The sequence below is a fragment of the Salvelinus alpinus genome, chromosome 2 (genome assembly GCF_045679555.1).
Source record: "Salvelinus alpinus chromosome 2, SLU_Salpinus.1, whole genome shotgun sequence".
Classification (NCBI taxonomy): Eukaryota; Metazoa; Chordata; class Actinopteri; order Salmoniformes; family Salmonidae; genus Salvelinus; species Salvelinus alpinus.
Genome location: NC_092087.1, coordinates 24,915,266 through 24,931,367, shown reverse-complemented (window position 1 = coordinate 24,931,367; position 16,102 = coordinate 24,915,266). Strand labels below are relative to the sequence as shown.

Sequence of the window (16,102 nt, the reverse complement as noted above, 5' to 3'; positions counted from 1 at the left end):
CCAAACATTTTAGAGCAAACATCCATCTTATACCATTATCTATGTTAACATGAGATTAAATAATAGCTTTCTTTGTAAATTACAAAGAAAATGCCTCTGCGATATCTGCAGATTACCCTTGCCTTGCCTCAACACAGCATAACTTTCGATTCTACAGATTTCCTAGTGCACTGATACACACCAAGGGCAAGGTTTGGTTGTCTACACGTGACACCTCTGAAGCAACTGCAAACAAGCAATATATAAAATCTTTACTCTTTCTGTTCTTTCATCCTAAAGGAAGATGTACAGTATTCAGAAACATACACACTGATGACAATTAGGATGCTGGGGTTAAGGGGATAAAAACTGTCAATATAACTTGATAGTCCATTCTGAATCATCCCACTACACACAAAGTGAAAAAGGAAGCCAGTTGATCACAATAAAGGACAATGATATCTAAAACAATCTGTTTAACAGGCTGTTGGGTTTTGAATCAATGCAAAGGAACTAGTAAATTATGAATGTAGAATATTAATTGTGACTATCCTTCATATCTGTACATGTTAAGAAGATATTGATTTGTTACCCATAATTTCCCTCTTAGTTTGATTCTAATTGTTAAAATAATATAACAGATTTTCAAATGTCCCTTCCTTTAGAGACAGTGATGGAAAACCCCCAAAAAACAATAACTGTTCTGTAATCAGAAATAAAAAGGTGCATGAACTCTTCTTTTCCCATCCTTTACAGTAAATGCACTTCTACAACAATCGGTTTATTTTATCTGTGTATGGTCTGGACGTTAGATGGAACAGTCTACTTCTGGTTCTTGAGCAGTTCGTCAATCTGGGTTTTGAACATGTTCTTGACGTCCTCCAGGTCGAGTCTCAGCTCCTCTGCCTCCTCAGCCTTCTCTCCATACATCTGGAGGATGGTGTTGTGTCTCTGCTCCAGCTCCTACAACACAGTCAGTCGCACATCACAGGCTCAGAGGACAACACTAGATCTATATAGTCACAAAAGGGTTTACTAATGGACTTTACCTTTCCTTTATCTGTGCCTAGATGGTTATACATTTCTGCCCAGTAACTCATCTTGTGAGATGTCAGTTTTCACATAACATCTTGGTTTTTAATTAAAGAATCACAACAAGGATTGACCCTAATATGATTACACTGGCTTAGTGGCACTTGTATTTCACTGGCTTAGTGGCACTTGTATTTCACTGGCTTAGTGGCACTTGTATTTCACTGGCTTAGTGGCACTTGTATTTCACTGGCTTAGTGGCACTTGTATTTCACTGGCTTAGTGGCACTTGTATTTCACTGGCTTAGTGGCACTTGTATTTCACTGGCTTAGTGGCACTTGTATTTCACTGGCTTAGTGGCACTTGTATTTCACTGGCTTAGTGGCACTTGTATTTCACTGGCTTAGTGGCACTTGTATTTCACTGGCTTAGTGGCACTTGTATTTCACTGGCTTAGTGGCACTTGTATTTCACTGGCTTAGTGGCACTTGTATTTCACTGGCTTAGTGGCACTTGTATTTCACTGGCTTAGTGGCACTTGTATTTCACTGGCTTAGTGGCACTTGTATTTCACTGGCTTAGTGGCACTTGTATTTCACTGGCTTAGTGGCACTTGTATTTCACTGGCTTAGTGGCACTTGTATTTCACTGGCTTAGTGGCACTTGTATTTCACTGGCTTAGTGGCACTTGTATTTCACTGGCTTAGTGGCACTTGTATTTCACTGGCTTAGTGGCACTTGTATTTCACTGGCTTAGTGGCACTTGTATTTCACTGGCTTAGTGGCACTTGTATTTCACTGGCTTAGTGGCACTTGTATTTCACTGGCTTAGTGGCACTTGTATTTCACTGGCTTAGTGGCACTTGTATTTCACTGGCTTAGTGGCACTTGTATTTCACTGGCTTAGTGGCACTTGTATTTCACTGGCTTAGTGGCACTTGTATTTCACTGGCTTAGTGGCACTTGTATTTCACTGGCTTAGTGGCACTTGTATTTCACTGGCTTAGTGGCACTTGTATTTCACTGGCTTAGTGGCACTTGTATTTCACTGGCTTAGTGGCACTTGTATTTCACTGGCTTAGTGGCACTTGTATTTCACTGGCTTAGTGGCACTTGTATGAACTGGCTTAGTGGCACTTGTATGAACTGGCTTAGTGGCACTTGTATGAACTGGCTTAGTGGCACTTGTATTTCACTGGCTTAGTGGCACTTGTATTTCACTGGCTTAGTGGCACTTGTATTTCACTGGCTTAGTGGCACTTGTATTTCACTGGCTTAGTGGCACTTGTATTTCACTGGCTTAGTGGCACTTGTATTTCACTGGCTTAGTGGCACTTGTATTTCACTGGCTTAGTGGCACTTGTATTTCACTGGCTTAGTGGCACTTGTATTTCACTGGCTTAGTGGCACTTGTATTTCACTGGCTTAGTGGCACTTGTATTTCACTGGCTTAGTGGCACTTGTATTTCACTGGCTTAGTGGCACTTGTATTTCACTGGCTTAGTGGCACTTGTATTTCACTGGCTTAGTGGCACTTGTATTTCACTGGCTTAGTGGCACTTGTATTTCACTGGCTTAGTGGCACTTGTATTTCACTGGCTTAGTGGCACTTGTATTTCACTGGCTTAGTGGCACTTGTATTTCACTGGCTTAGTGGCACTTGTATTTCACTGGCTTAGTGGCACTTGTATTTCACTGGCTTAGTGGCACTTGTATTTCACTGGCTTAGTGGCACTTGTATTTCACTGGCTTAGTGGCACTTGTATTTCACTGGCTTAGTGGCACTTGTATTTCACTGGCTTAGTGGCACTTGTATTTCACTGGCTTAGTGGCACTTGTATTTCACTGGCTTAGTGGCACTTGTATTTCACTGGCTTAGTGGCACTTGTATGAACTGATCCTCTCCTCACCTGAAGTTGTACTTTCAGTGTGGGGATCTCCTTCACACTGTCCTCCATCTCCTCATTCTGATTGGTCAATCTGACCATCTCCTCCGCCATGGACGAGCGAGTCCTCTCCAGACTAGCGATCTCCAGCTAAGGGAGAAAGGGATGAGAGAGAGGGAGGGAGACGAGAAGCAAGAGGTAAGATCCTGGCAAGCATTGTTTTTCAACAACAGTATGTTTATAAATCATACACTTCATTGAAAAGCAGAAGGCATTTAAAGAAGTGCATGTAGGACACTTCCAATGGTAGTCCTCAAAGCAAGGTGAAAGCAGTGTCAGACAGGCAGCTGGTACCTGTAGCTGTGCTATCTCTCCCTCTCGGAGTTTGAGCTGGGATTGCAGGTTCTCTATGATGCTGGAGCCTCCACTGAGCCGAGCCGCCTCATACAGGTTGGTCCCACTCATAGACATCGTCATCGTCCCCAACGAGTGACCCAGAGAGTCCTCCTGATGAAATTCAAAACAGGTCTGTCTTGTTAACCATCCAACCTCAAATGAACCAAATATGCAAACTAGTTAGGATTTGTCCCTTTGTCATACGTTCCCTATTCATCTTACTTAGCTGCATGTAATAAACAAAACAAAAACAGACCTTTCTAGGTTACCATCCCAAATACAGGGCTAGAAATGGTAGGCTGGCTGGGTACGAAAGAGTTAAAGGTGTGCCTGTGGCAAGTACCTGGGAGAAGGAGGAGTGCAGGCCGGCATGGTCTACCCCGCTGATGGAGCTGGAACGGGACAGGGAGGGGGTGGATGAGGCTGGGGGCTCGCCCACAGAGTGAACCAATATCTTCCGCTCCTAATGACAGAGAAACATCATATACATCAGGCCAGTCTCGCTCCACACAGATTGATTAAAGAACAGACACACACGGCTGGTCATTGATATAGAACTTACATTGATAAATAGATCTACCTTTTCCTTCAGGGCCTCTTGTGCTAGGTAGCATTTCTTCTTCTCTTGCTCCACCTTCATTTTCTCCATCTCCAGCTGATTGGTCAGGAGGAGCTGGTGGGAGGAACAGAGAAGGTTACAGATGTGTAAGAAGTGTTGTTCCATTACTGCAGGGTGAGTAGGGCAGGGGAGAGAACATACCTTCTCCTTCTTGGCCTCCTCCTGTGTTCGAGTGTGCTCTCCCCTCAGATTCTCCAGCTCCACATGCTCCCTACACCATAAGGATGACAGGAAATGGCCATTAATGGAAAGGCTCCAAAGCTTTGTAATGGATAGCCACTAGGTCCACCTTAAGGAAAGTAAAGGCAACTGACTACTATGCAACAGTGAAAGTCTCACAGAACCTATGAAAAAAGCCCTCCAGTACCTGCTGCTGTCATCCTCCAGTTTCTCCCGCCTGGTCTTCTCTGCGTCCAGCTGACCGTGGAGACGCCCTTTCTCTTGTCGAAGCAGGGAATTCTGGGACTCCAGTGAGGCCAGCTGGGCCTTAATGGCCATCAGCTCCTCAGTTGCTGCACGCTCCTTTTCCACGGCAACAGCCAGCTGGGCCTGTGCTTCCACTGTTGAGTTAAAGGGTGGGAGGTTAAAGGAATTACATATAAAAAATAAAAATACATTTAAATAGGAGCAATCGGTTGTCCAGAGGAGACTCTTAAAAAGCTTGTTACAAACTAGAGTAACTTTTGAGAGTAACCTAGTCGATCTGAGATGCTCTTCTCCAGTTTCTCCCATGATGCTGTCTGGCCCCCCAGCGAGGCCTGCAGGTTCTCGATCTGTCTGAGCAGCGGCCTCGTTGCAGAGGTAACACTCTGACTCAGCTCCTGGTTCCTGGTCTCCGCCCCCTGCAGTCTCTATGGAGACAACCAGCAAACACATCAGTGTGTGACCTTTGACCCCTAACACAAGCACGGCTTCCCCTTACAGTCAACTCCAAATAAGTCATGAGTGTCTCTTACCTGCTGCAGGTCACTGATCTCCTCCCTCAGGTAGTCTTCTTTCCTGGCCTGCTGCTGTTCAGCCCTCTGCAGAGCCAGCCGCAGATCAGCCACCTGGTTGACCAGAGCATCCTGCTGCATGCGGGCCTCCTCCTGGGCCTTCACCAGGACCAGAGCCAGCTCCTCCTTGGCCTGGGTCTCCCTGCTCAGAGCAGCCTCCTGGGCCTCGCTGGCATGGCTAGCCTTGGCTTTGTGCAGTGCAGCCAGTTCCCTGAGATCACAGACACACATTTACATTTTAGTCATTTAACAGATCCTCTTATCAACAGTGACTTAAAGGAGCAATTAGGGTTAAGTGACTTGCTTATCGACAGATTTTTCACTAGTCCGCTCGGGGATTAAAACCAGCGACCTTTCGGTTACTGGCCCAACGCTCTTAACTTCTGGCTAACTTCCGCCACATTACACTGACTTGGATATACTGTATGAGTTGGTGCTTCTGTGACCGTCTTTACCCGTCAGAATGTTATGTCTTTGTGTGATTTCAAAATGACAAGCACATCTGCACGTCTGAAGCAAGAGTTAGAAAAGTAGGGTGGAGTGAGTTATTATTTCACCAGTGCGAGTTACACTAGTAGAGTGGAGTACAGAATGTATCCTCACTTGTAGGAGTTGTCGAGGGCAGCCTGCAGGCTCCTGTTGTTTTCCAAGAGCTCCTCTGAGTCACTCTGGAGTTTGACAATGTCCTTCTCCTGGCGCTCCACCACCACGTTCAGCTTCTTAATGTTGTCCCTGTGCTGCTCCTCCACTTCCTCCTTCTCATCCAGAACCTACAGACACATATACAGCCAGGCAGGGTTAAATATCAAATGGGCTTTCAGCATCAGGATACACTTCTGATGACTACTGAAGTAATGTGAATTTTCAAATAAAATCCTTAAAATTAAAAATATATACACTACCGTTCAAAAGTTTGGGGTCACTTAGCACATTTTGTTGTCCATTAAAATATTAAATTGACCAGAAATACAGTGTAAACATTGTTAATGTTGTAAACGGATGCCTCACAAGTCCTCAACTGGCAGCTTCATTAAATAGTACCTGCAAAACACTAGTCTCAACATCAACAGTGAAGAGGCGACTCCGGGATTCTGGCCTTCTAAGGCAGAGTTCCTCTGTTCAGTGTGTGTTCTTTTGCCCATCTAATCTTTCCTTTTTATTGGCCAGTCTGAGATATGGCTTTTTCTTTGCAACTCAAATCAAATCACATTTTATTTGTCACATACACATGGTTAGCAGATGTTAATGCGAGTGTAGCGAAATGCTTGTGCTTCTAGTTCCGACAATGCAGTAATAACCAACAAGTAATCTAACCTAACAATTCCACAACTACTACCTTATACACACAAGTGTAAAGGGATAAAGAATATGTACATAAAGATATATGAATGAGTGATGGTACAGAACGGCATAGGCAAGATGCAGTAGATAGTATAGTATAGTCTATACATATGAGATGAGTAATGTAGGGTATGTAAACATAAAGTGGCATAGTTTAAAGTGGCTAGTGATACATGTATTACATAAAGATGGCAAGATGCAGTAGATGATATAGAGTACAGTACATACATATACATATGAGATGAGTAATGTAGGATATGTAAACATTATATTAAGTGATACATTTTTACATAATTTCCATCAATTCCCATTATTAAAGTGGCTGGAGTTGAGTCAGTATGTTGGCAGCGGCCACTAAATGTTAGTGATGGCTGTTTAACAGTCTGATGGCCTTGAGATAGAAGCTGTTTTTCAGTCTCTCGGTCCCCGCTTTGATGCACCTGTACTGACCTCGCCTTCTGGATGATAGCGGGGTGAACAGGCAGTGGCTCGGGTGGTTGTTGTCCTTGATGATCTTTATGGCCTTCCTGTGACATTGGGTGGTGTAGGTGTCCTGGAGGGCAGGTAGTTTGCCCCCGGTGATGCGTTGTGCAGACCTCACTACCCTCTGGAGAGCCTTACGGTTGTGGGTGGAGCAGTTGCCGTACCAGGCGGTGATACATCCCGACAGGATGCTCTCGATTGTGCATCTGTAGAAGTTTGTGAGTGCTTTTGGTGACAAGCCGAATTTCTTCAGCCTCCTGAGGTTGAAGAGGCGCTGCTGCGCCTTCTTCCCAACGCTGTCTGTGTGGGTGGACCAATTCAGTTTGTCCGTGATGTGTACACCGAGGAACTTAAAACTTTCCACCTTCTCCACTACTGTCCCGTCGATGTGGATAGGGGGGTGCTCCCTCTGCTGTTTCCTGAAGTCCACAATCATCTCCTTTGTTTTGTTGACGTTGAGTGTGAGGTTATTTTCCTGACACCACACTCCGAGGGCCCTCACCTCCTCCCTGTAGGCCGTCTCGTCGTTGTTGGTAATCAAGCCTACCACTGTAGTGTCGTCCGCAAACTTGATGATTGAGTTGGAGGCGTGCACGGCCACGCAGTCGTGGGTGAACAGGGAGTACAGGAGAGGGCTCAGAACGCACCCTTGTGGGGCCCCAGTGTTGAGGATCAGCGGGGTGGAGATGTTGTTACCTACCCTCACCACCTGGGGGCGGCCCGTCAGGAAGTCCAGGACCCAGTTGCACAGGGCGGGGTCGAGACCCAGGGTCTCGAGCTTGATGACGAGTTTGGAGGGTACTATGGTGTTAAATGCTGAGCTGTAGTCGATGAACAGCATTCTCACATAGGTATTCCTCTTGTCCAGATGGGTTAGGGCAGTGTGCAGTGTGGTTGCGATTGCGTCGTCTGTGGACCTATTGGGTCGGTAAGCAAATTGGAGTGGGTCTAGGGTGTCAGGTAGGGTGGAGGTGATATGGTCCTTGACTAGTCTCTCAAAGCACTTCATGATGACGGAAGTGAGTGCTACGGGGCGGTAGTCGTTTAGCTCAGTTACCTTAGCTTTCTTGGGAACAGGAACAATGGTGGCCCTCTTGAAGCATGTGGGAACAGCAGACTGGGATAAGGATTGATTGAATATGTCCTTAAACACACCAGCCAGCTGGTCTGCGCATGCTCTGAGGACGCGGCTGGGAATGCCGTCTGGGCCTGCAGCCTTGCGAGGGTTAACACGTTTAAATGTTTTACTCACCTCTGCTGCAGTGAAGGAGAGCCCGCAGGTTTTGGTAGCGGGCCGTGTCAGTGGCACTGTATTGTCCTCAAAGCGAGCAAAAAAGTTATTTAGTCTGTCTGGGAGCAAGACATCCTTGTCCGCGACGGGGCTGGTTTTCTTTTTGTATTCCGTGATTGACTGTAGACCCTGCCACATACCTCTTGTGTCTGAGCTGTTGAATTGCGACTCTACTTTGTCTCTATACTGGCACTTAGCTTATTTGATTGCCTTGCGGAGGGAATAGCTACACTGTTTGCATTCGGTCATGTTTCCGGTCACCTTGCCCTGGTTAAAAGCAGTGATTAGCGCTTTCAGTTTCACGCGAATGCTGCCATCAATCCACGGTTTCTGGTTTGGGAATGTTTTAATCGTTGCTGTGGGTACGACATCGTCAATGCACTTTCTAATGAACTCGCTCACCGAATCAGCGTATTCGTCAATGTTGTTGTTGGACGCAATGCGGAACATATCCCAATCCACGTGATCGAAGCATTCTTGAAGCGTGGAATCAGATTGGTCGGACCAGCGTTGAACAGACCTGAGCGCGAGAGCTTGCTGTTTTAGTTTCTGTTTGTAGGCTGGAAGCAACAAAATGGAGTCGTGGTCAGCTTTTCCGAAAGGAGGGCGGGGGAGGGCCTTATATGCGTCGCGGAAGTTAGTATAACAATGATCCAAGGTTTTACCAGCCCTGGTAGCACAATCGATATGCTGATAGAATTTAGGGAGTTTTGTTTTCAGATTAGCCTTGTTAAAATCCCCAGCTACGATGAATGAAGCCTCTGTGACCTGGTTTCCAGTTTACATAAAGTCAGATAAAGTTCGTTCAGGGCCATCGATGTGTCTGCTTGGGGGGGAATATATACGGCTGTGATTATAATCTAAGAGAATTCCCTTGGTAGATAATGCGGTCGACATTTGATTGTGAGGAATTCTAAATCAGGTGAACAGAATGACTTGAGTTCCTGTATGTTGTTATGATCACACCACGTCTCGTTAATCATAAGGCATACACGCCCGCCTCTCTTCTTACCAGAAAGATGTTTGTTTCTGTCGGCGCGATGCGTGAAGAAACCAGCTGGCTGCACCGACTCCGTTAGCGTCTCTCGAGTGAGCCATGTTTCCGTGAAGCAAAGAACGTTACAGTCTCTGATGTCTCTCTGGAATGTTACCCTTGCTCGGATTTCATCAACCTTGTTGTCAAGAGACTGGACATTGGCGAGTAGTATGCTAGGGAGTGGAGCGCGATGTGCCCGTCTCCGAAGCCTGACCAGAAGACCGCTTCGTTTGCCCCTTTTACGGCGTCGTTGTTTAGGGTCGCCGGCTGGGATCAGATCCATTGTACTGGGTGGAACGCAAAACACAGGATCCGCTTCGGGAGAGTCATATTCCTGGTTGTAATGATGGTGAGTTGACGTTGTCTTATATTCAGTAGTTCCTCCCGACTGTATGTAATGAAACCTAAGATTACCTGGGGTACCAATGTAAGAAATAACACATAAAAAAAACAAAATACTGCATAGTTTCCTAGGAACGCGAAGCGAGGCGGCCATCTCTGTCGGTGCCGGAACTGGATTATGCCTGCCTAGAAGGCCAGCATACCGGAGTCACCTCTTCACTGTTGACGTTGAGACTGGTGTTTTGCGGGTACTATTTAATGAAGCTGCCAATTGAGGACTTGTGAGGCGTCTGTTTCTCAAACTAGACACTAATGTACATGTTCTCTTGCTCAGTTGTGCACCGGGGCCTCCCACTCCTCTTTCTATTCTGGATGGAGCCAGTTTGCGCTGTTCTGTGAAGGGCGCAGTACACAGAGTTGTACGAGATCTTCAGTTTGTTGGCAATTTCTCACATGGAATAGCCTTAATTTCTCAGAACAAGAATAGACTAATGAGTTTCAGACAAAAGTTTTTTGTTTCTGGCCATTTTGAGCCTGTAATTGAACCCCCAAATCCTGATGTTCCAGATACTCAACTAGTCTAAAGAAGGCCAGTTTTATTGCTTCTTTAATCAGAACAACAGTTTTCAGCTGTGCTAACACAATTGCAAAAGGGTTTTCTAATGATCATTTAGCCTTTAAAAATTATAATCTTGGATTAGCTAACAACGTGCCATTGGAGTGATGGTTGCTGATAATGGGCTTACGTAGATATTCTATTTTAAAAATCTACCGTTTCCAGCTATAGTCATTTACAACATTAACAATGTCTACACTGTATTTATGATCAATTTGATGTTATTTTAAAATGGACAAAAAAAAATGCTTTTCTTCCAAAAACAAGGACGTTTCTAAGTGACCCCAAACTTTTGAACGGTATTATATATTTCCACTGACCTGCTGTAGGTGTTTGAGCTCTTCCTCCTGCTCTTTCAGCTTCTTGTTCTGTTTGGTGATTTTGGTCTCGCTCTCCTTCTCCTTCACACGCAGCTTCTTGATGATGTTGGAGTGCTGCAGCTGCTGCTTGGACAGCTTCTCACCCTCCTCCAGCAGTTCGCGGATCTGCTCCTCCTTCTCTCTGATGATCTCCATAGTCTCGTTGGAGTTCAGTCTGGTGGACAGCTCTTCCCTCATCCCCTTTATCTCCTCCGGAGGAAACATAACAGTAAAATACACTGGAGAGCATGTTCTTGAAGAAGGCTTTGTGCATAACGTGACTATCATGGTCACTAATTTTCAGTTATTTGACTCAATGATCTTAAATCAATTCTTATGGGGGTAAAGTAACCAGGGACAGTAATACCTGGCACAAACATAGAGATATAGGTTTGTGTTTTACCTTCTTGGCAATATCCCTCTCCTTGCACGCTAGCTGGGCTTTCCTCTCTGTGTCTGCGATGCGCTGAGTGAACTCCTCCTTCAGAGACTGCACACTGGAACTCTCCTCCTTAAGACCTATCACCTCACTGCAACACACAGAGACGTCTCAGTCTCTTAAAGGACCATCATTATCTATAGACTATACTTTACCATAGACACAACCAAGAGGACAAATTGGCCGACAAACTATTTGCTATTTACTTTACTATTCATGTATAGATGGGTTAGTTGTTTAGAAACAAAACTGACCCATGCGAAACTATGGGGCAAAACAAACATGGTTGGCTTAGATTGTTGACAACATGTAACTTATATTTCATCTCCAAATGTTTATTGAAAACAAATACATTTGCACAATTAGCACATTATTACAGTTGTTGGTTAGTTTGCTAGTAAATTTTGGCCATATTAGCATTGAAACAAGACACCTGTGATTCCCCACATGACAGATTCTTGTCATTATTGCTAGCTATCTGACCGTTCAGAATCATAACAAAGCACAGCTTCAGGCTTTGTGTATCATTTTTGTGACTTCGTCAGCCAACCCGTCTATAGAGCATGCTGAGTGTACAAAGCATTAGGAACACCTACTTTTTCTATGACAAAGACTGACCAGGTGAAAGCTATGATCTCTTACTGATGTCACTTGTTAAATCCACTTCAATCAGTGTAGATGAAGGGGAGGAGACAGATTAAAGAAGGATTTTTATGCCTTAAGACATGGATTGTGCATGTGTGCCATTCAGAGGGTGAATTGGCAAGACAAAATATTTAAGTGCCTTTGAACAGGGTATGGTAGCAGGTGACAGTCACAACGGTTTGAGTGTGTCAAGAACTGCAATGCTGCTGGGTTTTGTACGCTCAATAGTTTCCTGTGTGTATCAACAACGGTCCACCACCCAAAGGTCGTCCAGCCAACATGACACAACTGTGGGAAGCATTGGACTCAACATGGGCCAGCATCCCTGTGGAACGCTTGACACCTTATTGAGTCCATGCCCCCACGAGGCTGTTCTGAGGGCAAAAGGGGATGTAACTTAATATTAGGAAGGTGTTCCTAATGTTTTCTACACTCAGTGTATAGGTGTGTTTGGAGAATGCTTCTTTCTGCTCTGACAATGCATTTCAGACATGGGTTTTACACATTGTCAGGATCTTTATACTCACTCTTTAAGGTTGTCACACTCCTCCTCCAGCCTGGCCTTGTCTTTGCTGACTGACAGCAGCTGTAACTCCCTCTTCTCAAGGCGGCTTGACAGCTCATCAATTACCTACAAATAAATGATTTTCCACAAACCAACGCATTGAAAACACTGATAAGGCACCTTAATAAATGATTAGTACTTAATTCTTGTCTCACAGTCTCCATCAAATGTGTTGTTCAAATTGAGGTGCACATTGTTTAATTCATGATGGTTTGGGGGAATGCATCTTATCCACAGTGACTATTTACTTTGGCATATGAACAGGATTGTCCAACCAAGTGTTTTACTATTCTGCTCCCCAGGCGTTGGTATTTAAAAAAAGGGACACACCAACTCACGCACACACAAGCAGTTCATTAAAAAGTGTTGTTACAAAGGTCGTGTTCTGAACAGGTGTGTTACCTTTTGAAGCTCCAGAATCTGACATGTTGACACCCCTCTTTTCTCTTCCGTTATTGGTGGGGGTAACTGTTCCTCATGGCCAGGGGTGGGACCTGACAGCGTGACGTCCGCCTCTGATTCCTGTTCTATTAGGTCCTCAGGCTGCTCGCTGTTAACAGGCGTGGCACTGCGACCACTCTCCTCCATCTCATTCTCATCCAGAGACTGATCCTTCATTGTTTCTGTTAGCCCCTCCTCGTCTTCTTCCTCCTCCTGCTGCTGCTCCTCCTCCTCTTCTTCTTCCCGTTCCTGTGCAGTGGTTGCCACTCTGACAGGCGGCGAAGGCGTGGGCCCTGCGGTGACAGATGCCAGCGTCCGGCTCCCTGGGATCTCATCATCAGAGTTGACTTCGCTGACACTGCGGCTGTCCAGGGACTGCATGCTGAACGAGTCGATGCGTTCAAAGGCATCTGAGGAGGATCCACAGCTCTCGGTCAGCTTGGGGTAGTCCTCCAAGCGGGGGAAGTCCCCACAGGCAGAGGCTGAGAGAAGCTGGAAGGAGCCCTGCATCAGGTGGAGGCCTGCTTTGGCCTCTGCTATCTCCTGCCTGGAACTGGCTGAACTCTCACTCTGTACACTCTCATGGTCCAAAACCTCAATATCACTGGTGGTGGAGGTGCCTGAGGAGAAGGCGCTGACAGGAGGGGAGGGGGTGTTGCTCTGTCTGTCCTCCGATTTAGGGGAGGGTGTGTCACTCTGCCTGTCCCCCGCTTTGGGGTCTTTGGCCTCCAATAAGATTTCCCTAGGGGGTGTGGGAGGAGATGGATTGAAGGGGGGCTCCAGTTCAGTGTTGACGGTGGGTTCAGAGATGTGATCATCATAATCAGGTTGGGTTTCTGAGGGAGTAAATGGTCGTTCGGTTTGTGCATCCTCAGAAACAGCAGTTGTATCATCCACAGTTGATTCTATCCAGCTCTCACTGATTAGTGGACTGTCAGTGTCATCAGGAGAATCACCCTGAGCCAGGACTGGAGGGTCTGGTGTCTGAACGAGAACGATTTCAGAGGAAGACCATAGACTTGAGGACTCAATCAGGACAGCCTGGTTCTCAGTAGCTTCCTGGTCTTCCAGTCTGTTGGTCTCTGTCAGGCCTGTCTTGTGAGGGTCCACGTCATCCTTAACCACAGTATCCTTGTCCTCCTCATCCTTCTCCTGTGGCCGCCTGTGGGACTTGGTGGGCGGCACAGAGACAACCTGGGTGTCCATAACACCCTGGAGCTCTCCTGAGGGCAGAAAAGCACTGAAGAAGTTCTCTGTTTCATCCACAACCATGCGGGTGACAGGGGTCGTGATGGCCTCAGATGATGGGGGGAGAGTTGTGGTGCATTCCTCCGGGGTAGAGTCCCATTGTGTCATCCCCCATCCACCACTCAATGGAGTCTTCCCTGGTAGATCTAACGTGAAAACCCTTGTTGGTTAATGTCGAGAAGATAAGGTCATATAAACTCCAAAGCATATCAAATATTAGCTTTATTGGGTAGAGTACATTATACACCTCTTTATGACTACCTTCCTTATCAAGATGACTAGTGTCTTGCTTCCATAGGTAATCACATCAATTCATAAATAATGTTCAAACGAAAAAGGTTGTATAATGTTGACCCCAAAACAACAGCACACTGACATGCTAAGCTAGCTAGTTAGATAACGTTACTTTACCTACCGTCATAAGGCATTACCACTGTGTCACCCCATTCGTCTTCTTTAATGTCCAGTACTCGGTCGATGGACTTCTGAGCTGTTGTCAAAGCTTGTTTGGCAAAGCTTGACAGTTGGGTAGAACTGAACCAACTCATAGCGGTCTATTGCTAGCTAGCTAACGTCAGTGACCAGGTTAGCTAGCTAGGAGTATGGACTTTCAAATGAGGTTAGCTAACAAGATAGTTAACTTACGACAATCTCGATCTAGTATGGCTAAGTTATGTTACTCCAAAAAAGGAAATGCTAAGCAGCGAGTTGTCTAACTTGGCTACCTAGTTAACGTTAGCTGGTTAGGCAACTAATGTTAGCTAGCTAACAACAATCAGGCAAACCTTTCATCGATCCATGTCAAAGAACACTGCATAAAGAAAGCTCGGTAATCCATAAAGTGCAATAAAACGCCTTGCCTCAATCATGACATGATTAAATGGTTAAATGTTATGGTGCTTCATGAACAGTCTTTCCCCTGCACCGTCGATTTGTTTTGGTATTTTTGGCGACTGGCTAGCTAGCTAGGTACTTCCTTTCCACGTAGCAGCAACCACCCACAAGTGACGTCATGATACAGTCTGCTGAAGTGGAGGCTCCTGTCCTGAAGGGCTCACACGCGTTAATCGAAGTAAGAATGATTCCGTTACTGGGTAACTCTGTTGACATTAACCAAATTGGAACTGTGAGTACTACCAAGAGTACAGTTAATGTACTGCCACGAATAAATGTACCGTTCGACCTACAACTGATGAACACTTGCCAACTAAAAAAAAGGAAGTAAATAGATGTGTTATACTGTTAACCACCGCTACCTCAGCTGAGCGTAGTTTTCCGCCGGAGTGATCCTCTCAATGTTCACTGTTTGTTTTATTGTTCACATTACTACTTGTGTTATCTAATTTGTGTTCTTTCTTTTTTGAATGCAGGAGTTCGTTTTCAGTTCACTCAATATCTTTAGTCTGAATGCTAGGGGTTTGAGAAATCTTACAAAAAGGAAAGCTTTATTTTTATATTGTAAACGCAGTAACGCAGATTTTGTCCTTCTTCAGGAAACTCATTCGGGTGAAAGTGATTTGACATTTTGGAAAGCACAATGGGGAGATATGGCCTATTTCAGTCATGGATCAAATCTTTCTGCTGGTGTTTTGACACTTATTCACAAGTTTAAAGGTGACGTTCTAAAATCCACATCTTCACAAGATGGGAGATGGGTCATAGTAACTGTTAAACTTGACAATGCTATTTTCATCATCTGTAATGTGTACGGACATAACTCACATGCTCCAAATAAAACCATTTTACCCAACTCACCAGGAAAGTACAGGATTTAAGTAACAAATACTCAGAGTCTTTTCTAATTATTTCAGGGGATTTTAATGAAGCCCTCAAAATAGCAATATTATCACCACATTATGCAAGGATCTCTGTGTTGAGGATTCCTTGCGTTATTTCAATCCGGATGCAAAGAGTTATACCTGGACTTGGGTCATGGAAGTAGATGGGAATTTTTCAAATATAAAGTCAGTGGTAGCCATTAAACGCGCCAAAGAGCTGATGCACTTAAAGAGCCTTAGAGAAAAAGAGATGATGAGCAAGCTTGACAGTTTTCTAAAGATAACCTATCTGAAGAAGGGGAGTCTGTATTCAAGCCTTTACAACTAGAATTAGAACAGCTTTACACGGATCTAGCAAAGGGTGCCTTTGTAAGGTCAAGAGCAAAATTGATTGAAGTGGGGAAAGAAACACTAGTTACTTTTTTGCACTTGAAAGGAGAAACTACAAAAGAAAATCTATAACTGCACTCAAAATTAACGATGTTTTATGCAAAGATCCCATTACAATATCATCATTTGTCAATTCCTTTTATGAAAACATTTACAGCTCTCAATTTCAGGAAGATGGTTGTGAAAGCTACATTTGCCACATTCAGAATTATGTCAGTTT

General features: G+C 44.9%; 1 protein-coding gene across 3 annotated transcripts; it reads right to left on the bottom strand.

Moving 5' to 3' along the window:
* Positions 1-236: 236 nt before the first annotated feature.
* Positions 237-14,720, bottom strand: tmf1 (TATA element modulatory factor 1). 3 transcript variants are annotated; one of them, XM_071372193.1, is made up of 15 exons: positions 14,130-14,720; positions 12,428-13,860; positions 11,988-12,091; positions 10,780-10,906; positions 10,338-10,586; positions 5,512-5,678; positions 4,870-5,119; positions 4,608-4,764; positions 4,281-4,473; positions 4,055-4,124; positions 3,857-3,967; positions 3,638-3,757; positions 3,253-3,405; positions 2,923-3,048; positions 237-942 (listed from the first exon to the last, which is right to left on the bottom strand). In XM_071372193.1, the coding sequence occupies exons 1-15, from the start codon at positions 14,260-14,262 to the stop codon at positions 802-804; spliced, it is 3,534 nt and encodes a 1,177-aa protein (XP_071228294.1). In that variant the 5' UTR covers positions 14,263-14,720; the 3' UTR covers positions 237-801. The 3 variants fall into 3 exon arrangements, with proteins under 3 accessions (XP_071228294.1, XP_071228303.1, XP_071228313.1); XM_071372202.1 differs by having other exon boundaries at positions 10,338-10,583; XM_071372212.1 differs by having other exon boundaries at positions 3,875-3,967; positions 14,130-14,719.
* Between the last annotated feature and the right edge of the window lie 1,382 nt (positions 14,721-16,102).